Genomic DNA, 24,330 nt, shown 5'->3' on the forward strand with positions numbered 1-24,330 from the left:
ACATCTTAATCTCGGTACAATCACAATCATTGAACACCCTCTTGTTATGATGTGATCCTTTTTGTGTTGTGATATGTGTTGAGTAAGGTCAAAGGTCAAGTGGGTGTCTGACATTGGTGTTTCCTAATGAACGTCTGTAGGAGGAGTCGGACGTTCGTCTGGCCATCCAGGAAGCTCTGTCTATGATGGTAGGAGCATATGCCAACCTCCAGGGGGCACTGCTCACTCTGATGGAGGCCCTGGTTGCTGCATACATAGGGAAGGTAGGTAAACCTCACTCTGATGGAGGCCCTGGGGCCTGTTTCACGAAACTTGGATTAACTAATCCAGGATTTAGGCCAAAACCAGGCTTTTTCAATCCTGGTCTTTACTAAGGCTGCAACAACGAATCGATTAAATCGATAAAAATCGATAATTAAATTCGTTGCCAACGAATTATCTTATCGATTATTATCACGGGTGTTTTCCAACATTAAAATGTAACGTAAAGCTGCTTTCTTTTTACCGTTCCGTAACGGCACTAGGCTGAACGAACAATATGCAACGGGTCGGTATAAACACAACACAGGGCACGTTCGGAAATAGCGCACTGAGCGCACTGTGCAATGCAAACTAATAGGCGAGTGCGCTCCCGGTGTGCATTTCCAAACGCACCCACAATATTGTCTTGAACGTGATCAGAGCGCCCGGTCCGCATCTACCCCGCTCTCTCCCAACTTCAGTCTCCCCCCCCCACACACACACACACACACACACACACACACAGAGGGAGAGCGTCAGCTCTGTGGCTGCGATGATCTGCTTGCAAAATGCCCCAAACATTTGTGAGCACGGCCACTGTCCATATTTGTTTGTCTTATGACAAAAAATGCAATGTCTGAATCTGTGAGCTTGCAGGCTGTCTACGACGAGCACTATAGCAGTGTAGCTTGCTAACGATCGTTAGCTCCTCATTTGTTCCACCTGTGTAATCACTTGAAGTGGGCACAGGGCAAAAATCTCCGTGAAGTGAACGTTTTTGCTTAACAATGATTTATTCAGTGCTGTTTAACTTTAGCAATATGTGATACTAGAGCCTAGACCCTAGAGAACATGCCAATATGGCTGCTATAAGAACGGTTTCCCCTATCAGCTAGCATGCTACTTGTATGCACTGTGTGTGTGTGTGTGTGTGTGTGTGTGTGTGTGTGTGTGTGTGTGTGTGTGTGTGTGACTGTGTGCGTGCGTGCGTGTCCACACAGACTGTGTAGGACAGTGGTTCTCATAGTGGGAGTTCCAGCTACATTATAGATAGTTAGGAAGTAAACCAAGTGGACCCTAAAGGGTCTGTAACAGAGAGTGCAAAAATGGAACCAAATGGACTCACAATTGATTTTACCATATAAAAAAAAAAAAAAGAATTGGGGTCCCAGAGATAGAAATGGAAAGAGACAGTCAGCTATACACGGTCAACATTACAGATTACAGTATCATTACAAGTAGGAATGGCAATGAAATCAAATTGGATAAAAAAAGGGGGTAAAATATTAATTTTGAATGAGTATTCATTTTTATTGTCTTTATTGTTAGTTACAACATGCCTAAAATAATTTGAAGCTAATTTTTTTAAGTAATTGCAAAAAGGTGCCATAATCCGATTAATCGATTCATCGTTTAAATAATCGGCCGATGAATCGATTATGAAATTAATCGTTAGTTGCAGCCCTAGTCTTTACAGCCTGGTTTATTCCGTTCCACTAAAGCCAAGCGAGGCTCAGAATTGGCGGATTTGGCGAGCCGGGATCAGCAAGCCTGGCTGAATAGACAGTCTGGCTTTTTGTCTCTAGACCCCTTCTGTGGAACACAGAATTACTGATCCTTCTTCTTCATGGGGTATTATGGCAGTTTGCATCCTTAATAGTTGCATTACTGCCCCCTTCTGTATATCTCAGTATCTTTACTAATCTATTCAAGACTTACTGATACTTAAGCTTCTAAAATAAATACTGCTGCTGTAATTAAAGAGAGAACATACTCTCAATAGTGGATAGACTGAATGATTAACTACCCCAAAAATATAGTTTACATTTTACCACTACTATTAACTTTAAACAGAATTCTTAATATTGTAAGCATAATGATATTGTCGCATTTAGGGATGCACCGAAAATTCGGCCACCGAAAATATTCGGCCGAAAATGGCTAAAAATGTATTTTCGGCCTATTCGGTTTCGGCTCAAATAAGCCGAAAAATATCACTGAATAGTAGTAGTGGTCCTAAAGTTGTGAATCGAACTAAACTGCGGGGAAAACAAAGATGTACAAGCCCAACGCGCTGTGCATTGCGACGGGTAGATAGCTTGTAGATCTGCTACTTTCAGCGCAGGAAGGGCGCATGCTTATGACGCTCATTAACTATGCATCAGCTCAGCAGGCAGCAGCCACAGCCAGCCAGTCACAACACAACAGTGAGCAGCAGTCACGGAATGCTTCAATGCACAGGCAGATCCGACACAACTTTATTGCATACATCTGTGCTTTAATCCACGCTTCCATAGCCTTTTAAATCTTATTTCCCATCCACGGGCACAAGCAACGTGATATCAGCAGCTCTTCTGTTGACGAGGAAAGCTATAGCTAGCATGGGAGCTAACGTTAGTTTTAACACTATGTACTTTCCATCCGTTCCCCAACACCTCACACTCGCTGCTGCGTTTACATGGCCAGACACAAAGACGAATGGGAATATCATTTGGAGCTTTAACAATGAATGATACTGTATCGTTGCGTCTGCCCATGTTTAATGGTCAGGGTTTCACTCACTGTCCACAGTAGGCAGACCTGTCAAAACGATGCACTTCCCAAAACTCAGAGACATGCCACCACCTATAAATTCAAACCCACCTCTGGAATATTGCTATCTCATTCCACTTTAATTTATTTTATTCCATAGTCTTAGTTTTTCTCTAATAAAGTAGTTTTTATTTGTTTTCTCATGTTCTCCTTGAAAAGTGTCTAAGTACTCAGAGAAGCTTTATATAAATAATATTATCACTATTATTATTACTACTTGTTTTATTGCCAATGCTTATGTAGAAAAAAAAGCTCACTGCTCAGGTCAAATAGGCCTATTGATATGTGATTAATTGAGATGAATTAATCACAAAGCCTCCAATTAATTAGATGTTTTTTTAATGGACCCATAAGTGTTTATTATTTAAGTTAGGTTTTGCCATAATCATGTCTTTTGCCATAATCAGGTAGCTTTACAACAAATATGTATTCGGCTATTCGGTATTCGGTTTCGGCCAAGAATTTCCCTTTCGGTGCATCCCTAGTCGCATTGTGATATTTGGCCATAACTCCCTCCTCTGAGGGAGCTACCTTTGGGGAAGGGGGTTGTTGTCCAGAGAGGGGCCAGACTGGTGAACTGTGGGTCATGGGTTCAATAGTGGGTGAAACGTTACAATGGTAATATTTAGTGGTTTTCACTTTTACAAAAATAATAATAATAATATAATATAATAATTCTTCTTAACCGTGCACTTGCACGACAGCAAACCTATTCTGGGGAACATTCACCAAAAGCAGCTGATCTACAAGCTCACAAGCTGTCATGATGTTGTGCAGCCTATATATTTTGGTTATTTGATTTTATATAGTGCTTAAATTTGTCCTTTAATGCAGAACGATACAAATAAGGCAACATAAACCCATAATAATTGAATAAGTCTGGAAAACATCATTGGTTTGTGATCAGTTTGACTGCTTAATGAACAGTAAAGACAATAAAGACATCAGGATTAGGTTAAACCTGGCTGTTAGCCTGGTCCGGAGCAGGCTAAGTCCAAAGCATTAGTTTCCATGGTAACTAATAGCATCACTTTCATGAAACCGAATCAAGCCTCAACATATCCAGGTTAACTGGTTAAATTAATCTGGCATAAGATATTTTTTTGCGGTTTACGCCTTTTATTGATTTTTTAAGGGACAGATAGTAGGCTGACAGGAAACGGGAGAGAGATGGGGGATGACATGCGGTAAAGGCCGTGTCGGGTTCGGGAGTGTAACCCGCGGCACACCGCGACTGGATCACCAGTCCGGTGCCCAGACCGTTACGCTACGGCCTGGGCCAATCTGGCAAGATTAACCAGCTTTCATGAAACCGGTTAATCGTTGATCCAGGATATATTAAGCCAGGATATGTGTTAAATCCCGGCTTAATCTCTAATCCAAGTTTCGTGAAACAGGCCCCTGGCAGCTTTTTGTTCTATTTATTTTCCTAAAAAATAAATGAAAAACATAAACAAGCCCCCTCACGTATTAGAAGGACAAATGTATTTATTTGACAGGGACAATGCTCATTACCGTAATCAACATGTCAGTTTTCACCAATAACTGTCTGGGGTTTTTACATAAGTCTGAGTAGACGATGAAATTACGATAATTCTTTTTAAATAAAAATAAAATGTCCTGTTAAGTCAGATTTGAATTTGATTTGTAATTATATTTGGGACATGTGAACTGCTCATATTATTCTGTCTGTATGTATTGTGTGGTGATACTGTGTCATGTCTTTGTCAGCCCGAAGTGCAGGTTCGTCAGGTGGCGATGAAGTTTGCCAGCACAGTGTTTGCACCTGATCATGTGTCCTCTAGGTACCTGCTGCTATTGGCTGCCGGAGACCCGTAAGTACCAAGTGTATTCTTATACTAATACCCGTAATATTGTATAAAAATGAAGACCTAGTAAGTCGAAACGTTGCGATTTGTTGCCTCTAAATAAAGTACCGGTAAGTCTCATGGAGCTCTAGAACTAGTGTGCGGATGTTCTTTCTCTTCCTTGTTATCTAACCTAGGGCATCACCATGAATGCCTGCTGGTTCTCCCCGCGCCTCCCATATTATTTGGTCAAATTGGTAAAAACTATGCAGCAACCGTGGTTGACCTTGTTTGACATGCTTGTTTTTTTTTTTTTTTTTTTTTTTTAAGATATTCTTTTGCGGCTTACACCTTTATTGATTTTTTAAGGGATAGAAAGTAGGCTGACACGAAACGGGAGAGAGATGGGGGGATGACATGCGGTAAAGGCCGTGTCGGGTCCGGGAGTCGAACCCGCGGCACACCGCGACTGGATCACCAGTCCGGTGCCCAGACCGTTACGCTACGGCCTGGGCCTGACGCTAAAGATGTGTCCTAGGGCATGTGGACACATCTTTGGGTCCTTTTTAATTATATAAAACGCGAAATTCTAGCTAAATAGCTACTTTTTTTGACGGCAACCCTTCTAGGCCACTCTCATAGCGAGCTTTTAGATCTGCTATTTTTGAAAAATCGTGAAAATGTGGTGCAAATCTTTGAATATATATTCTTTCACTGTGTTTTTTAACTCAAATCATTGCTTCTGGGGTGTCCCTGGAACACAATATTTTGAGATGGGGGTTTCTGTGGCCAAATTCATAGTTTGAGAACCACCGGCATGATTCAGAAAACTGCCATGATTTAGAAGAAATTTTGTAGAATCTGGTTCTGCTCTGCCTTAAAGGAAAGAGGAGGTGTCTGCGGAGGCCCAAAAGGTACTTAGGGCTGTCCGCACCAAGAGCACGGAGAAGGAGGGTTCCAGACCAATGCCTTCCTTCACTGAGATGGTGGCCTACATCCAGGAGAAGGTCAGGAACTTAAGCCTGAGTTATACTTAGTTATGCATGGGTGACGTGCACAGAAAATATCCCATCTACAAGCTCGCACCGCGCTGCAACACGTTTGTAAATCTGCCAGTTTCAGTGCTGTGCAACCCAAGTATGAATGGGGCATCAGCCTTATTTCTAAGACACTGTCTTTTGTCATACAGTATGTCTCCACTATTTCTTCAAAGATATTCCCACATCATCTCTCTCGTTTGATCTTCTCATTATCAGGCAGTTCAGAGGATGAAAACGCCAGCCAAGTACATTGTTGGAACCTCCACTCTTCCCTTCAACCCGTCTGCATTTGGAGAGGTAAGGAACATACATTGATCTATTACTGTACTTGCTTACTAAGTTGCTTAGTTAAACTCTCAATATATTCTCTTCAGAGAACCCTCTAGCCCCTATAGCACGGATCCGATCTCTCACATTGCATACGTGATACGTTGATGCTGATGCTGTCATCTTCCCCTTGCTCCACGTCTTCTCCTCAGATCATGCTCTACCTGAGGATGTGTCTGGCCCACAGCGCCGGTGCCACGCCCATGTCCAAGAACCTGGTGGACATGCAGGACGACGCGCCCGCCATCGGCCGCTACGTCCACACACTGCTGACCTCCGACACCCAGACGACCCTCGGGTCAAAGGGCGGCGAGGCCAACCCTGTGCACGTCTACATTGACCTGCTGCAGCAGCTACTGTCTGCCATAGGAGGTAAAAGGAAATCCATCGTTTATCCCGTTTATTGTCTCCACCAGGCCGACGGCATGGGGAGAGAGTATGTTTTGCCTTGAATCATAATACAGCATGCGATTTCTGTGCAATTATGCACACACATTCCCATTAGGCAGAGGAAGAAATGCCACATTTTCAAATCAGCCTCATGGTGGCGCTATAACAGGCCAATTCCTGTTTTTACCTATAACTGCCTGATCTGTGTACAACTTTGTATGTGTACTCTCTAGAGAGGCTAAGAGGCCAAGGAAAAACCTTTGCCCTGCATTTTTCGCATCTGCCTGTTATAGCGCCACCATGAGGCCGTATACACTATATTATAGTCATGTGTTCAACACAGGTCTGTAAGATTTTTCATATCCGACACATTTTGTCCAAACATCACAAATGCTATTATCCTGGTGGAGACCTGTGCCCCAAGGGGCACTTTTTCTAGTTTTATATATTATTTTAGGAGACGTAGCAGCTGTTGTAGTTATTCTATCCATACAAGATGAATACAGTGTTGGTCTGAAATGCAGCTGGCATTAGTCGGTACATTCATATGTGACATGTTACAAGTATGTTTACTGAAAAGAGAGTTTTATTTTGTGAACTTTGCTTATGGTCTTTCAACAGGAATCCCAGCTATGTACTGTCTTCTAGAGGTGGTGTCTGGCTGCCCGGAGAAGCTGGCTCCAAGATTTGTTGAGAAAATTGACTGGATTAAAGTGAGTATTTGTTGCTCATTGTACCTCACTTAAGCTCAGTTCAGGTTTCTTTAAAACCTAAATTTGAGGCTACAACTTAGTGTAAATGTATAAAATGTGTGAGAGCTAGAGAAACAGACCGAAAGAGAGCAAGATAGAGATTGAACTAGAAAAAGTGCCCTTCTGGGCACAGGTCTCCACCAGGATAGGAATGTAGGACATTGCAGCTTGCCTTCATCTGGTGGTTGGATAAAAGGGCAACAAAAGTAAATTATCCACAGATCCGTGCAGTTAGAGGTAAAAACACTTTTCAGCCAGTTATAGCGCCACCTTGAGGCTGAGTTGAAATTGTTCATGTGGCATTTCGTCCTCGGCCTAGTGGGAATGTGCGTGCACAATTTCACGGAAATCACGCGATGTGTTCATGATTTGCAGCATTTTGTTTGAAACTGAGCACTCCTGTGAACTTTGGAAGTCAATCTTAACCAATCAGGATGGAGTCTGAGAAATCTGAAAGACCGGTTTCGTTGAATGGCTCTAGAGAGACTGTGTACCAATTTGCGCGATGTTTGGACAAAATCTGTAGGTGTACTGTGCAAAAACTTGTTTTGCACAAAGCGGCCTCCTGGTGGCGCTATAACAGGCCGTTCTGGAAAGTTTGGGGCAGAGGTTCATCGTTGGCATCCAGGGAGTGTGTGTGCAAAATTTGGCATTGACCGGGTTAACGGTGGCCGAGATTAGCTGCTCACGGACACACACACGGACGGACACACGGACGGACGGACGCAGTGCAAAACATACTCTCCCCCCATGCCTTCGGCCTGGTGGAGACAATGAGACAGACAGAGAGGGAGGAGGATGGTAAGAGAGAACGGAAGAGGGAGAGTACATTTACAAGTAAATCAACAGTGAAACCTTGCAGCCCTGCTGAAACCTTGTCCATATTTCGAGTCATGTCATAAACTGACATCATAGATCACAGTTTATCATCTGAAGTTTCACATGCTTTATATTTTCTGAAATATTTAACCTTAATTTCTTTATTTTTATATGAAGAAGCCGACACAGATGATTCACTCCCTCTAACAAGAATATATACCTAGAAGTCATTGGCATTTCAGAACTAGTGGTTCTCAAAGTGGGTTAAGGTTAATGCTGAATGTTGCTTACCTTTACAGAGTCTGATGAACACAAACAAGGAGGACTTGAGGGAGTTGGCGGCCCAACTGTATGCTGTGGTCGTCTCCACCATGTCTGGGAATGAGCTGAATACGGCCGTGCACAACCTGGTCAAGATCACTAAAGACAACCATGTATGTTGTAACGCATGCAAATCCCTCTTGTACAGATCTCTTCACAAACAGAAATGGTGTTAGGGAAGGAAGCATTTATGGTAAAGTAATATTAATCTTTTGTGGGTTTCATTGAACCTTTTTAGAGCCCTGAGACTCAGCATGGGGCCATCATGGCGCTGGGCTACATGGTGGGCAGGTACATGAGTAAGAAGAAAGCTGCAGATCTACAGATGAATACCACACCCCAGGAGGACGACGAGCTTGTCGCCATGGCCACCAAGACCATCGGTAATCATTAGGGTTGTCCCGATCCGTTTTCAAATGATGGGAAACAGATCGGGAGCAACAACAAAAGAAACGTGATCGGGACATCCCTAGTATCCATATTATATCCATATCATGATATTAGACTGGTTATTGTCTATGTCTACTATTGTGATTTGGCATAAGTGTTCTATAAAAATATTAATATCTGATCGGGAAAAATCGCTATTGGCAGATACTCAAAATCAAAAGATCGGAAACTGATCGGGAGCCAAAAAACCTGATCGGGACATTCCTAGTAATGATGATTTGTCATGAATACAGCATTGCTGAATTAGGCAGTTGTGTGGTTACAGTTCCAGATTATTTACTGGGGATATAATGAATCGTATTTTTTGTGGCACTACTTCAAATTTCCATTATTTCAAATAGAATTTAGCTGATTTAAAAGAAAAAAAAATCACACTCTTGACAATCACATTCCGCGCTCAGCCAATCAAATCATCACATTCCGTGCCACAAACACGGCTCATAAACACACGCAAACACACAAAGCTGTGCATAGGAATGGCTAGCGCCCCTCAATAAACTAGAGAAAGTGTAATTGTGTTCGTTTCAAGTCATAACGGCGTGCGTGTGTCTGTCTCCAGGTTCCTTTCTGGACAGCAGCAGTGCGTTACTGGCCGTAGCAGCGTGCACAGCGCTGGGGGAGATCGGACGCAACGGGCCCCTATTGGTCCCCCCGGAGGGCGAGGGCTTCACCAAGCTGGCTGTGGTGGACAACCTCCTGGCTCGCATCCCCTCTGGAAAGGAGAGCACCAAGGTACCCGCCCGGGGACAACGCAGAGAACCATGCGGGAAATGTGTACTTTGATTCTATACACCGTAAATACAGTATATTACATGTATTGTGGAAGTATAATATCGAAACACGGGGAAGTTCATTGTCATTTAGTTTTCGCTCGATACAAAATAAATTAAGTCGCAGTCGCCATCACTGTACCATTTGTCCCTATTCGAACTAGTGTTGATTTCTAGTCATAGTCTTTTAAATAGACTATGACTGATGCTTTTAGACTACAAGCTCACAATGCAATTGGCAATTTTCAGCATGCAATCAATGAAGCATAAAATTACTTGTCTTTTGGTTCTGTCTTCTCCATTAGTCCCTCCTTAACATTTTTGTCTACCCGTAATTTTTATTTGTAGATGGTTCTTATTTAGTTTTTATTCAGTTGTCCTCAGTGAAAAAGGTAGTCTACGAACATTTTTCGTCATAGTTTAAGTCGACAAAATCAACACTAATTCAAACGTACTGTTTGTGTCTGTCTGTGTGTGTGTGCAGATGAAGGAGCGATCCATCCAGACCTTGGGATACCTCCCAGTGGGAGATGTGGACTTTCCCCATCAAAAGAAGCTACTGCAGGGACTCATGGACTCTGTGGAGGTACAGGACAGTATTCAACTCATTGACTGACAACGGCATGCTACAAGTGTTGCTGCGTGGAGAGCCGGGCCAACAGTACTGTTGCCCCCCCCCACCTCTCTCTCTCTCATTAGAAGGCAACAGTGCAGCACTATCCCTCTCTCTGTTTCTGGCACAACAGCGCCCCTACTGGTACTCATAGTCATATTATACTGGTGCTCATTAACCAACACAGACACACATAGGAGAACACAGGCATACGTGAACACGGACATTGCTGTTCCTTGGAGTGGTTGCACCACTCAAAAATCAGCAACGTGCGTCGTGCGAGTGTATTCACTTCGCTCTCACCCACGCCTCCCCCTTCTCTGACTAAAGGCTCATACATAGTCTGGATTTTCGGTGGTGGGGTGACCACCGAACTACAACATGACGTCACGAGCCGCGGTGAAGAGCAAACCACCGCCACCGCTCCAGCCCTTCTCTCTGTTTTTACTCACCACCGCTCAACGTTATTTCAGCTCCGGTGGTCAGCTCACCACCGGAGCGGTGGTCACCTCACCACCGAAAATCCAGACTATGAATAGGCCTTAAGACCACTTTTCCACGCTTGTGTCTGCTCCAAGCAGCTCTAACTGCATTAAAGTTCTATCTATTTGTCTATTTGAGGTGGGTGGGCATGAGGGAGCACAACAAGAGCTATTTTAATAACTATATTTACTTTGTTTGATCGATGTAAATGCGTGAGTCTCCTTCTCTGCTCAACGTGCGTTGAAATGAGCAGATCCACAAGCTCACAACGCATCGCCTCTGCGGCGTGTTGTGAGGTTGTGATTGGGAGGTTTAAGATTGCGTCCTAGAACCTCTCACACTACAGGATCATTTGGGAAGATAATCGGCTTGAAGGAAGTGAAGTTTTTGTTTACACCCATATTACACTTGTCCCTCGGACTTCATAGACTTGGCCTCAATATAACCTTCGCTAAGTTAAGGTAGTTAATTTATAGACAAACACAATTTCTGGTGTGTTGAACTTGGAACTTGGAAGTTACTGACTGTCTCCATAACGCATGCACCTGCTATCAGCCTAAGCATTAAACAATTGCTTTTGGGTTGGGGTTTAGCGAAGGGTCCATTCTTTATATGAGTGCCTTCTAGACAGGGACTAACTCGTGTTTATTACAGCCAGACATTGTTATCATACAAACACACACACACACTCCTCAGAAGAAGGTTACAATTCAGTCAACCCAGATACAACTGCTGCATATGCTTAACACATAGAGGAAAAAAGATAGATCATTGATGACATACTACTTGAAACTACAACCAGTTTGTCATTAACAAACATTCACAACTCCCCATCTCTACTTCTTGTCGTCCTCTCTCTCTCTCTCTCTCTCTCTCACTCTCAGGCCAAGCAGGTAGAGCTGCAGTTCACAGTAGGAGAGGCCATCACCAGTGGTGCCATAGGAAGCCGCTCTGGAGCTGCCAGGGACCCGTGGACCTGCACTGAGGAGCAGTACAGCCCACCACAAAGTAACCACTGTCTTACACAAGAATTTAGAATATTGGCCATAGTCCTGGGCCGGCTTTAGCGGTCCAGGCACCTTGGCTGCTAATCCAGCATGGGTTCAAATCCCAATCTAGACAAACTTCGCTGTGTGTCTTCCCCCCCATCTCTCCCCGTTTCCTGTCTACCTACTGTGATCTATCTATAAAGGCAAAAAAGCCCAAAGATATCTTAGAAAAATAATATTGTCCAGATTTGTCCTACAGCCACACACTATTAGAAACATACATTTAGGTGGCCAATGTAAGCCTTTGTCTTTTGGCCACTTGAACCCTAGCGTCTCCGTTCTGCATGTCATAATGGACAAATATTTGTGAAAATAGCTCATCTCAAAAGCTCACGATAATAATTAATCGGCAGCATCGCATTGTGAGCTTGTAGACTATTTTCACCTAAGAGATTTGGCATAGAGAGGGGAAAAAAGGAAGGGACCAATTATAGACCCCTGGGGGGGATTAATGGATTTAGGTCTGTAATACCAGCCCTGACGAAAAAAAAGGATAGTAATTTTGTGTCTTAAAACAAAACACCAGACGCCTTTGGCAGCGGAACAGTGTTTGTTGTTTCAGGAATGCTCTTCCTCTTGTCTGCAGTGTTGGATGTAAACAACAACGACGTGATACCGTGGGTCCTCAGCTCCATTCTGTCCAAGTACATCCCCAGTCAGAACCCACACGTCCGACAGGCAGCCTGCATCTGGCTGCTCTCTCTGGTCAAGAAGCTCAGCCATCACAAGCAGATCAAGGTACCCAGCTGGAGGGCAGGGGCTCAGGAGAACCCATTTAAGACCTGAGGCCGATTCTACAATTGCCTTCTAAATCAGTAGTTCTCTCTCAACACTTAACAAGATTTTTCAATCGCCAATAAATTGCTGCTGTGATTTTAATAGTGGGTGGAAGTGTACTCTCATTTAGAGGTAGAGGTTGGGGCTTATTTGGTTTTTCATCGTACTTTTATTCACTCTTTCCAGTCCAGCCTAAAGGACATTCAGACAGCGTTCATCTCCAATCTATCGGACCCCGATGGTGAGATGACGATCCAATCTGAAATCGACTCCATTCCTGCCATTGTTTGCATCCGTGAAATGTGTTTGAAACGAACTTTAAACCACCTTCTTTCTGGCCCTCCTCTGGTGCAGAATTGAGTCAGGATGTGGCGTCTAAAGGCCTGGGTCTGGTCTATGAGATGGGAGGAGAAGGGGACCAGCAGGAACTGGTGTCCACCCTGGTGGAAACGCTCATGACTGGCAAGAGGTGATGGAAGGGACAGAGGAGTGTGGCTGTTTGTTGTAGACTCTAATGCAGTGGTTCTCAAACTGTTTCATGCCAAGCACCGGGCACCCCCAGATTGATATGCATTTGGCAGCGGACCCCCCATCTGAAAATGTTAGGGAACCCCAGAAGATGTGTGTTAGTTAATATAGCATCACAAAAAATGGCAGATAAAAAATAGCAGATGTACTTGTATATCTGCTATTTTTATTTATTTTTAATTATTGTGATGCTTTGTGCTGGGGACCCCCTAGAGAACCACTGCTCCAATAGACCAGCAGATGTTTCGGTGTGGCCAATATATCAGCCATTATTATGAGACTTTATTGACATCTGTATCGGGCTTGTCATTATAGGTACCAGTAAATATGTAAAATGTTCCATGTTTTCCCATACAAGCTCAGCATGTTGCAACACGAGGTGTTGGGAGCTTGTAGATTTTTATTTATGTATTTGTACATTTTGGAATAGGCTTAAGTGGTTAACTTTTTTTTGTAAAAGTTTGTATTTCAGAAGATTTAACATATATTCCAAATAGCGTAATCAAGTTTTCGAAATGCATTAGAAAAAGCTTCAAAGGAAACGTAACTATACGCACATCAACTGTGGGTGCTAGGCTACTTTAAAGAGGTTGACAGACTTCTTTATTGGTACAAAGTTGACAACGTTTCGATCCGCTGTGGATCTTCTTCATGTCAAATATCAGTCGAAACATCAGTAGTCTACGACTTTTCAAATTTTGCGATCAGCATCTGACCCAAAAATGTGGCATAGGTATGGCTCTGATTTGTAGTAGCAACTCTATAAACGGGTGAGGAATGATGTGAAGTCAAATGTTGTTTTCTTTCCAAACAGAGTGAAGCATGCTGTGTCAGGCGACACCGAGGTGTTCCAAGGGGAAGCTTTGGGGAAAGCACCAGACGGGTCAGTCATTTCCCACCAGAATACATTCTTCCCATTCCAGATAATGTTCATAGCACATTTATTTACACCAAGGGAGTTTTTAAGAACCCACGCATTAATTGACCATATTCATCTCATCTCATGTCATACATGCAAATGTACGATCTAAAAATGTTTTTGCATTGAACATTGGATTTGGAACATGTGAATAAAGAATACATTTATGTTTTCCTGGTCAACAAATGACAGAAATATACAAAGAAATTACTGACATATTCATTATTTTTACACTTAAACTTAGGTAAAATTATAGCAGGAATAGCTGATCTACAAGCTTACAAAGCGTTCATAACTCGTATTTGTAAGTGTGTAGGTCTGCTATTTTAGCTTTTTTTCAACGTGGAAACGATTATTACAATCATTTGATTATCTCAAATAATTCCGATTAGACGATTATGTAATAATTGTTACAGGCCTACATACTTATTAACGTTAGAGCAAAATGGCTGCTGGGTCAATATGTTCATTGGTAGATTGGCTTTTGTTATAATACTGTAAGTACATCTCATGATTGTTGATCGTCTTTGTATATTTTTTGTCTCATGGTTCATGGCAGGCAAGGCTTGTCCACATACAAGGAGCTTTGCTCATTGGCCAGCGACCTCAATCAACCAGATCTGGTCTACAAGTTCATGAACTTGGCCAATCACCACGCCATGTGGAACTCCCGCAAGGTACCATTATATTCATCATGTGAATATCTATCAGTACTCCATCACTATTTGTCAATCTAAACGTCGAACAAAAATAGGAAAGGTAGTGCTTTTAACATTATGACCCGAAACAGTGATTTAACAACAATTTCAACTTCTGTCGTCCTATAGGAGTGAAGTAGAGCAGTGGTTCCCAACGATTTAGCTCAAGACCCCCCCCAAAAAAAGAAGCGAGACATTTTCCTGGGACCTAAACTAGTGAAAATAGCACGCTTGTGTTGTGAGCTTGTAGATCGGCTATTTTCACTTCTTTTTAAACATTTGTTTTCTAATTTGTGGAATTTCTTAATTTTCTTTGATTCTTCATGAAATTATCAAAAGTATTTAATTTTGTTTTTAAATAATGAAAAATTTAGGAATGTAAAAAAATGTAGGAAACAAAAAATGTGTCCAGGACCCACAAATGGGTCCGGACTCCCGACCCACTTTTTGGGAAACAGTGAAGTAGTAGGGGACCAGACCAATTAGTTTGCTACTAGGTTCATGTGCTCATTTAGATTTTCAGATTTTTTAGATGTATGACACAAATTTCCCTAAAAACAGGCCCAAACTATTTGTATTTGTATAGGATATGGGATTTCTTGGCGCTGTAATCATAGCTGTTCTTTCAACATGACTCACCTGCTGTCCTCCTGCTGTGTTTTCCAGGGAGCAGCATTCGGGTTCCACATCATAGCTGCGAAGGCTGGAGAACAGCTGACTCCCTACCTCCCCCAGCTCATCCCCCGCCTCTACCGCTACCAGTTTGACCCCAACATCCAGATCCGCCAGGCCATGACCAGCATCTGGGACGCACTGGTCAAGGACAAGACTCTGGTAGGAGGAGCCCATGGAGATATAGTACACACTCTGTGCTTCTCAAACCTTTTTATTTATTTTAAGGACATCCATAACTCTTAGAGTGCACAAATGGAACGTTATCTATGCTGTTGCATTAATTAAAAACTAAAATTGGTTTTACTCAAGATGTTACACAAGATGTAACAATAAAGTACAACCTTGAACCTTGAGGAACACTGAGGGTCAAATCACTGCACACACTCATTGACGATACAGTGTTCCCTTACATAATGATACTCCTGCACATGGTCTTGAGGTACCCGGCCTTGGTTTAGTCCCTCATGTGAATTGTGGGTCCATGTTTGTGCTGACGTGTCTCAGGTGCATTGTGGGTAGTACATCATGTTTGTGTTGACGTGTTTTCAGGTGCATTGTGGGTAGTACATCATGTTTGTGCTGACGTGTTTTCAGGTGGATAAGTACCTGAAGGAGATTCTGCAGGACGTACTCGCTAACCTGACCAGTAACACCTGGAGAGTACGAGAATCCAGGTAGGCAGTACAACCGCTGCAGTACATCAGTCTTCATCAATCTTTTGCCAAAGCGTTCTCCTCACCTTAATGCAGGACAAAATAATTAAACTCTGCATAATATAATACCATTGTGTAATGAATGAAATAATGAAATAATTGTCAAAAACATCTAATTGTCACATTCTCCAGCTGCTTGGCCCTAAACGACCTGATCCGTGGCCGTCAGGCTGACGACATCGTCGACCACTTGGGGGAGATGTGGGAGACGCTGTTCAGAGTACTGGATGACATCAAGGTCTGTATTCCTTCCCCCCCCCCCCCCCCCCCACACACACACACACACTGACCTGTTCAGAGTACTAGATGACATCAAGGTTTGTATTCCCCACACACAGATGTTACTATAGATGAATAGATGTTACTGTTAGACGCTGTCACACATTTGAGTGTAGCGGAATCTTTCCCATGATGCTCGCTCATTAATGAATAAATGATTAAAGATTCAGATTCGAGTTGGTATATTTATCATATATATGTGTCTGTAGTTTATAGTGCTCTGCTGATGTTTTCAGGTTGTGTTGTGCGGCTGTATTTCAGGAGTCTGTGGCCCCTTTTCTACTTTGGTTCTAGAACTGGTCCGTTCTAGATTCTTGGAACCTCCTTTCATGGAACCAGTGGCCATTTTTCTGGTTCCCGGTTTCTTTTAGGGTTCTGAACCAATTAATTTTCAACGGGAACACTCGGGGCGGGAAAAAACAGAACCAAACCAGTTCAAACCCGGTGGAGGCTTTTGAGGAAGGCTGCATGATGTTTTCAGGTTCACTCTGACCATGTTGTGTGGCTGTATTTCAGGAGTCTGTGCGGAAGGCTGCAGACATAGCACTGAAGACACTCAGTAAGGTAAGTCTGCGTTTGTTTTGGGTGTGTGTGTGTGTGTGTCTGTGTCTCTGTGTCTCTCTGTCCTTAAGTGTTTAATCAGACTAATCTATTTAGTTGATTATACAAAATCCCCAAAATATATGTGCGTCAATACATTATCTAATATACATTTGAGAAGTTGTCACGTGGCGCAAAAGATGTGTCACTAGCCAATGAAAAGATGTGCGCATGAAAGATGTGCCCCCCATTAGCCCCCCCCCTCCCTCTTTGGCTGCTGTAATGTGATCTCCCCTATGGATCTCCCTCTCCGCACTCCGCAGAGAAACCTTACATCACGGAAGGGGGGATAGTCGCCTCACCATTTCGCTTGTTCCTTCTAAATCTCTGTATTTAAAATATAGCTCGCTCAGCGAATGTCTTAGTTACATCAACATTGTTCTTAGAAACTACTTGGTTTGTGCCTAACTACTACGATTAGACAGATCGCGTTTGTTATTTCGCTACTGCCAGTACTTCTGATTGCACGCACACACACACACACACACACACACACACACACACACACACACACAACACTACCCCGTGTCCCACACGCACACAACACTGCAGCGCGGATTTAAGCTGTCAAACCTATTTTGTTAAAGTTAAATATGCCACAGACACTTGCCTGAACTGTGCAGCTGATATATATACAGCATTGTCATATTTAAAAGGCGCTTTATAGCTTCTCTCAGCTCAAAGCGTGTATGAATAAGGATAAATGAACAGCTGACGTCGGTGGGAGAGGACGTCAGCTGTGTGTGTGTGTGTGTGTGAGCGCGCGTGTGAGAGGGAGGTAAACAGTCAGCAACACATTAAATTTCTACTTCTACTAAAGAAAGAGGCAGCGATGGAGCCATAAGTCCATATCCATAAATTCGGGGACATAAATTGCGCAAAATACTGTTAAACATGACGGCATCAGCCTGCTGCATCCTCCTAGCTGTTGTGTGCTAAGCTAAATCATCATACAGAACCACAACAGTCAACACGGCATTGACCAGGGTTGCCACATTGACTGAGAGGGAAACAAGCAACCAGGTCTATGAAAATGTTAACAGGCCAGATAAAGTCAGAAAATAAATCAAGAATAAGCAACAATATTGCTGACTGTCAAACATCATTGTCCAATGTTGTTTTAGAGCAGTGGTTCTCAAACATGGACCACTAATATTCTATATATATATATATTTATATATATATATATATAATATATATATTATATATAATATATATATTTACTATATATACACACCGGTATATATACAGTGTACACAAACCGTATATCTAGGTGTGCCCCCAGATTTTTAGGCTATGAAAAATGTGTCCTGGGACAAAAAAGGTTGAGTTAAGCGGTGCCCAAAACGTAGATCACGATCTCGGCCAGCGCCAAAAATGCTCCCCGACAGCATAATCAGAGCAAATACCGGGCAGTGTGTATGAGCCATAACGTGTTGACTACACTACAATACACTAATAAGGACACATAATAATAACTAATAACCCATCCGTTACTACATGTGGAGTCAACTCCCGCAATTTCCTTCTTCCCATAGTGCGCGGCAAAGTAACTGCGGATGAGCGGCCGCGAAGCAGCAGCGAAATTCTAGTATATATATAATTGTGTGCATGGTGGCGCAGTCGGTAGCACTGTCGCCATACAGAAAAAGCTCCCTGTTTGATTCCCGCTGGGATCTCACCTCCGCGTCATCAGTGCCCATACCCTGGGTGAGGTTGGCGAAAGGGCCTTTCTGTGTGGAGTTTGCGTGTTCTCCTCGTGTTCCTGTACTGTGTTGTGTACTACTCTCACAAAAAACATGCAGTAATCCTGGTCTCTATACTGCCTCCCCCTGGTCAGCCGGGGCGCGCCTGGCGGAGGTGTAAAGGAACTGGTTGGAATAACCATGTACTATGTCTACGTCCTACCGGGCAGGTGATATGAAGCGACCTGCTCACTCCTCATGCATTGAAGGAAGCATGAGCTCAGTTCGGGGCTCTACCCAGGTTGGGGAGAGGGAGAGTAGTGCCCAGGATTACAGCTTCTTAGGCAATTGGCACTGGGTGAAAAATGGGTTTCTAAATTAGCTCTTCGCTAAGTCCCACCCAAGCCCGTTCTTGGCCAATACCACGTTAGCAACGGTTACTAGGTTAGGATCCTGGTCAAGCTTTCAATGCTGGTCAAAATGGTTTTGCAGAGTCAATAAATATATTTGCTGTACAGCAGAAAGAGGGTTTGTTTTCTTACCTTGTTATGAACAAACTAGTCCATTCCATGAATTATTTTGCTCCGTTGTGCAGTTTAATAGTACATTAGAAAAAATCATTTATTTCCATTGTAACGGGGAAACAACTCTCAAAGTCACTCTTTTAGCACATACAGTAAGCGAACACTAAGCTGATTCTGACCGTTTATGACATCAGGAAAAAGTGTTACAGTATGTCTACTAACTATACTTTCTCTGTCTGTTCCAGGTGTGTACTCGTATGTGTGAGTCCACGGGTGCTGCAGCCCAGAGAACTGTTGCAGTGATGTTACCAACCCTGCTGGACAAAGGCATCGTCAGCAACGTCCCGGAGGTCCGCGCACTCAGGTAGCTTCCCTTTCCATTTATGGCCAGAAGTTGCCCATCTCTCTCCATCTTCCTCTCCGTTTCCTGGAATCTGTCTCACTCTCTGACTGTCTCACTTTAATTATTCATTTTTGTTGCATTTGTGGTCCTACAATGAGTGACCAAGTACGCAAGGAATTGTGTGGACTCTTAAAGGTTGTCTTTTATGCAATGACCAAAGTGTGTCCACAACACTGTTTTGTAAATTGTGTTTTATTTGGTACAATCTTTGACTTATAAAACTGTTAATTTCTAGTTAGTTCTAAATACACCACTGTTTCCCCTATTTGCATTATTGTGTGGCGGGCCACCACACAATCATGAGTGGGCTGCTGGTGAAAGCTCCCCCTACACTGGCGGTTTCTGGCTAGGGGAAACACTGCACAAAATGCAGTGACCAAAGTATGCTATGTTTAATTGTTTAACTTAGACTGATAGCTAAGACAACTTGCTAAAACTGCTGAAGCCATGGCTAATGGGGGATCCATCTGAAACATTGTCTCTCCCTCAGCATTCAGACCCTGGTGAAGGTGAGTAAGACGGCTGGTGCCAGGCTGAAACCTCACACCCCTCGGCTGATCCCAGCCCTGCTGGAGGCCCTCAGCACCCTGGAGCCCCAGGTCCTCAACTACCTCAGTCTGCGAGCTACGGAGCAGGAGAAGGTAAACCTGAGATGGTGGCTGAAGTCATGTCATCCAAGACACTGCTTCCCAAAACCCATTTGTGGGTCGCGGACACTTTTGTCCCCTTTTTGTTTCCTATATTTAGTTAAAAAAAGAAAAATCATAACATTTTCAAACGACATTCCCCCCTCCATTAGAACAACATTTTTTTCAAGAATTAAAAACAAATTCATTTATTTTTTCCAGTAATTTCATGAAGAAATAAAAGACAAATCAACAATTGTTTTCTAATTTATGGAATTTCGTTGAAGTAGTAGGGAAAATAGACAATCTACAAGCTCATAACGCGACGCAAAGCAACGTGTTGTGAACTGCCTTTTTCACTAGTTTGGGTCCCACGGGGAGACATCAAAACTCTCTTTTTGGTCACAGGCTAAAACGTTTGAGAACCACTGATCTACGAGATCATTTGTCCACTCAAGTATACTGTAGCACTTTGGAGCACATTTTCTCCAATCACACATAACAACCTAATAGTTATTTTTGTAAATGCTCTGTATGATAAAACATTTTAAACAATAGAAGAAAACCAGCACTCACGGCAATAGCTTTTAAGGCACTTATTTATTTTACCATAGGTAGGTTCGGTAAATGGCATGCTGCAGACAAGCAGCACACACCGAACGCGTTGCGGCCGAAGCCTTCGTCAGCACTGTATCGTACAACGCTGACGAAGCCTAGGTTATCATTTCATCTGTTCTGACTCTCGTTTTACCTCCAGAGTGCCATGGATGCAGCTAGGCTGAGTGCTGCCAAGTCGTCCCCCATGATGGAGACCATTAACATGGTAAGTAAGTAAGCCTCGCCGAGCCATGAGGCCCAGTTTCAAAATAAAGAAGTGAAGAATACATCATGGGAGGCTCTTTAGTTCTTTCTTTAACTCATTTACTATAAATATTAATTCAGTCTGTATGTCACTAACTGCCTCCGGAGTCCAAATGCACCAGAAGCAAAATAATGTGGCTACCATCTTTTTATAAGTCATTAGAAGTGTTAATATTGTAACCGCGAGGTTAAAGCGATTCAATAATGAGCAGCTCAGCACCTCAGTCTGGGAAGACTGAGGTGCCGATTTATAATCTAATCGTGGGCCTCTGAATCGGAATCGAATTGTCAGGTACCTAGAGATATCCTCACCTAATATATCCCATATGTGTGTGTCTGTGACACTAGTGTCTCCAGCATCTGGATGTGTCTGTACTGGGAGAGCTGGTCCCCAGGCTCTGTGAGCTGCTGAAGAGTGGAGTGGGGCTGGGAACCAAGGTACACTACACACGCCAAAGCCTGATTCATACTTCTTTGTACAACTTGTGTTATACAATCCTCAAGCTCCCAACATGCCTCATCCCGGCATGGTTGACAGCTTGTGGCTACTAACTCTTTGCTCATAGACTACTTTCTTTTAGTCCCTTTTCTGTCTCGTGTCTCCGTCCACGTATCTATCGTCTGTATGTAAAGATGAATCACGTTATTCCCTGTGTATTATCTATCGTCTGTATGTAAAGATGAATCGCGTTATTCCCTGTGTATTCATTTGCCTCTATCCCTCCATAGGGTGGTTGTGCCAGTGTCATTGTTTCCCTCACAGTGCAGTGTCCCCAAGACCTCACCCCATACTCAGGTACTACTGCACAACTACTAGCGTGCCAAAGAAAATGGACACTGTAACCACATGAACCCAAGTGTCCCGAGGTGAACATTTGCCGGAAAAAACGGCAGATCTGAAAACTCGCAGCGGATGGCAAAATTAGCAGATCTAAAAAAAAACGTGTAACGGATTTCCCCAGTACTTCCGTATGTCCGTGCAAAACAATATAATCACTTTGCAATAAAAATCTTTGTAGTATGTATTTGTATAGTTTCACAAGACATGGTACTGTACTGGTACACAATATAACTGAATTGGCTGAAAAGGGTCAAACAAGTCTTCATTGTATATTCAGGTCACGCTGTTTCAGTTGGATAGGAAATTCCCCATTCCAGCAATTCCCCATTCATGACCAAAAATAATAATCTGCTGTTCTAGGCAACACAGACGAGAAAGGGTATTTTTATTATTAACACGCATCAGGTCTGAGGTATATAAATGGACATAGTTTAATGTTGAAAATGAGTGGTATTCTACTTTTAAGTGTTTAACATAATACGGTCTGTGCGTGCACTGGTGTGTTTGACCTTGCTACTGTAGGTAAACTGATGAGTGCCCTGCTGAATGGCATCCATGACAGGAGCAGTGTGGTGCAGAAAGCTTTCGCCTTCGCTCTGGGCCACCTGGTCAGGGTAAGAACACTAGTTAGTTACCATGGATCATAGTCACATGGTGGCCATTTTGCTTTTTACAAAACTCGTATATACCACAAGCCCCCAGGGCCGCGCGCAGGATTAGTGAAGCTACTGTGTCCTGGTGATCAAATCTAGCAACGCAACACTCCCGCATTCAAGTGCGCATGCTTCTATCACCTGAAACATCTATATAAATTGAAATAAGCCTGGCATTATGTAAAAACACACACAGACATTGACATTTTAAATATTATAAATTCACTTCTGACTTGTACAGTAGCACACATATATTTTTTTCTTTTTGTTCCACCCCAAATCAGACGGCAAAGGACAGCAGTGTGGAGAAACTACTACTGAAACTCAATACGTGGTACCTGGAGAAAGAGGGTGAGAGGACACAAACACAGCTTCATCCCATATATATACATGGAAGTAGATGAAATGTTTCTGCATGTCGGACCAATGAAAGGCATACGGACCCCAAAATGAGCTGTGGCTAAATGGGGCTCTCACGATTACTAATTTAATTGTCACAAAAATCTATAAAATAGCGGAAATAGTTGATCTACAAGCTTACAACACGTCATGTTGTAAGCTTGTAGATCTGCCATTTCTGCCATTTTTGAAATTCTTTTGAAAATGTATGGACATTTTTCAACATGGAAACGATTGACGATTATCTCAAATAATTGCGATTAGGCGATTATGTAATAATCGTGACAGTCCTCTCAGCTTAGCTAAGCTGATTTATTTGATTGTGTGCCGCCGTGTCAACGCACTGAAAACAGCCAATCCCCCCCCCCCCCCCCCGGCGAGCGCAGTGAATGAACACAACAGTGAATTGATTTCCCCCCGTCCCGTCTTGTCTCGTCCTCCCCAGACCCAGTGTACAAGTCATCGTGTGCACAGACGATGCACGCCATCAGCCACTACAGTCCCGACGTGCTGAAGAGCCATGCCGGCGTGGGCCTGCCCCTGGCCTTCCTGGGCATGCACCAGGCCCCGGGCCCCGAGGAGGAGAAGGGAGAGTGCCACGACGCCACGCTGTTCACCGAGGTGTGGCAGGACAACGTGCCGGGTAAGGGCCTGGTTTATACAGTGGTGTGTAAGTACGTTTTCTCAGGTACTGTACATAAGTACACTTTTGAGATATTTGTACTTGAGCATTTCCAATTTCTGATACTTTTACTTCTACTCCACTATATCTCAGAGGCAAATGTTTTATTTTTACTCCGCTACAATTATTTGAAAGCTTTAGTTACTAGCTAGTTTGTAGATTTCGATTTTGATCGTAAACTGAAACCAAATGGACCCTTAAGGGTCCACAGCAAGGAATTGTGGGCAAAATCATTTCCAACGATGACAAAATATTCTTTAGTTTAGGGTGTACGTACGGGGCTAAATTTCATCAAATGGTGGTCCGTGGCTCAAAAGCCAAATAGATAATGGGCCTTAACATGAAGAAGTTGAAAACCACTGATGTAGGGCATTAACACCTTTGGTGTGTGCTTGCTTGACCACCAGGAAGCTTTGGAGGCATCAGGCTTTACATGACGGAGCTGATCGCCCTTACCCAGAAGGCTTTGCAGTCCCAGTCCTGGAAGATGAAAGCTCAAGGTGCCGCTGCCATGGCAACCGTGGCGAAGGAACAGACAGGCTCCTTGGTGGCGCCACACCTCGGCATGGTGCTGACCGCTCTGATGCAAGGGCTGTCTGGACGCACGTGGGCGGGCAAGGTCAGAACTGCTGATGTGATCACTTTGTTTATTTTATGGGAAGCATTTTACGGGTGCAATAGATGCTAAATCGGTAAAGAGGCCGCCTGGGAACCTGAAGGTCCCTGGTTCATCCCCTGGCTCGCCCAGTCTGTGTGTTGAAGTGTCCCTGAGCACTATATAGAGGGTATGCGCATGCTTAAAGTGAATGGCAC

General features: G+C 43.3%; 1 protein-coding gene across 1 annotated transcript in view; it reads left to right on the top strand.

Moving 5' to 3' along the window:
• The window catches only part of ecpas (Ecm29 proteasome adaptor and scaffold), a 40,321-nt gene that overhangs the window by 10,211 nt on the left and 5,780 nt on the right, over positions 1 to 24,330 (top strand). Inside the window, exons 14-42 of the mRNA XM_083765668.1 lie at positions 141 to 263; positions 4,564 to 4,667; positions 5,524 to 5,647; positions 5,897 to 5,977; positions 6,160 to 6,379; positions 7,019 to 7,110; positions 8,268 to 8,402; positions 8,528 to 8,672; positions 9,299 to 9,471; positions 9,994 to 10,095; positions 11,490 to 11,613; positions 12,241 to 12,392; positions 12,618 to 12,672; positions 12,786 to 12,900; positions 13,774 to 13,842; positions 14,438 to 14,555; positions 15,243 to 15,410; positions 15,846 to 15,925; positions 16,097 to 16,202; positions 16,760 to 16,807; positions 19,298 to 19,416; positions 19,946 to 20,096; positions 20,839 to 20,904; positions 21,291 to 21,380; positions 21,672 to 21,738; positions 22,306 to 22,397; positions 22,721 to 22,787; positions 23,281 to 23,478; positions 23,925 to 24,136. Of these exons, the coding sequence (XP_083621794.1) occupies positions 141 to 263; positions 4,564 to 4,667; positions 5,524 to 5,647; positions 5,897 to 5,977; positions 6,160 to 6,379; positions 7,019 to 7,110; positions 8,268 to 8,402; positions 8,528 to 8,672; positions 9,299 to 9,471; positions 9,994 to 10,095; positions 11,490 to 11,613; positions 12,241 to 12,392; positions 12,618 to 12,672; positions 12,786 to 12,900; positions 13,774 to 13,842; positions 14,438 to 14,555; positions 15,243 to 15,410; positions 15,846 to 15,925; positions 16,097 to 16,202; positions 16,760 to 16,807; positions 19,298 to 19,416; positions 19,946 to 20,096; positions 20,839 to 20,904; positions 21,291 to 21,380; positions 21,672 to 21,738; positions 22,306 to 22,397; positions 22,721 to 22,787; positions 23,281 to 23,478; positions 23,925 to 24,136 (3,396 nt within the window). The remainder of the gene's footprint in view (positions 1 to 140; positions 264 to 4,563; positions 4,668 to 5,523; positions 5,648 to 5,896; positions 5,978 to 6,159; positions 6,380 to 7,018; positions 7,111 to 8,267; positions 8,403 to 8,527; positions 8,673 to 9,298; positions 9,472 to 9,993; positions 10,096 to 11,489; positions 11,614 to 12,240; positions 12,393 to 12,617; positions 12,673 to 12,785; positions 12,901 to 13,773; positions 13,843 to 14,437; positions 14,556 to 15,242; positions 15,411 to 15,845; positions 15,926 to 16,096; positions 16,203 to 16,759; positions 16,808 to 19,297; positions 19,417 to 19,945; positions 20,097 to 20,838; positions 20,905 to 21,290; positions 21,381 to 21,671; positions 21,739 to 22,305; positions 22,398 to 22,720; positions 22,788 to 23,280; positions 23,479 to 23,924; positions 24,137 to 24,330) is intronic.

Source organism: Protomyctophum parallelum (assembly GCF_964188405.1).
Source record: "Protomyctophum parallelum genome assembly, chromosome: 5".
Taxonomy (NCBI): domain Eukaryota; kingdom Metazoa; phylum Chordata; class Actinopteri; order Myctophiformes; family Myctophidae; genus Protomyctophum; species Protomyctophum parallelum.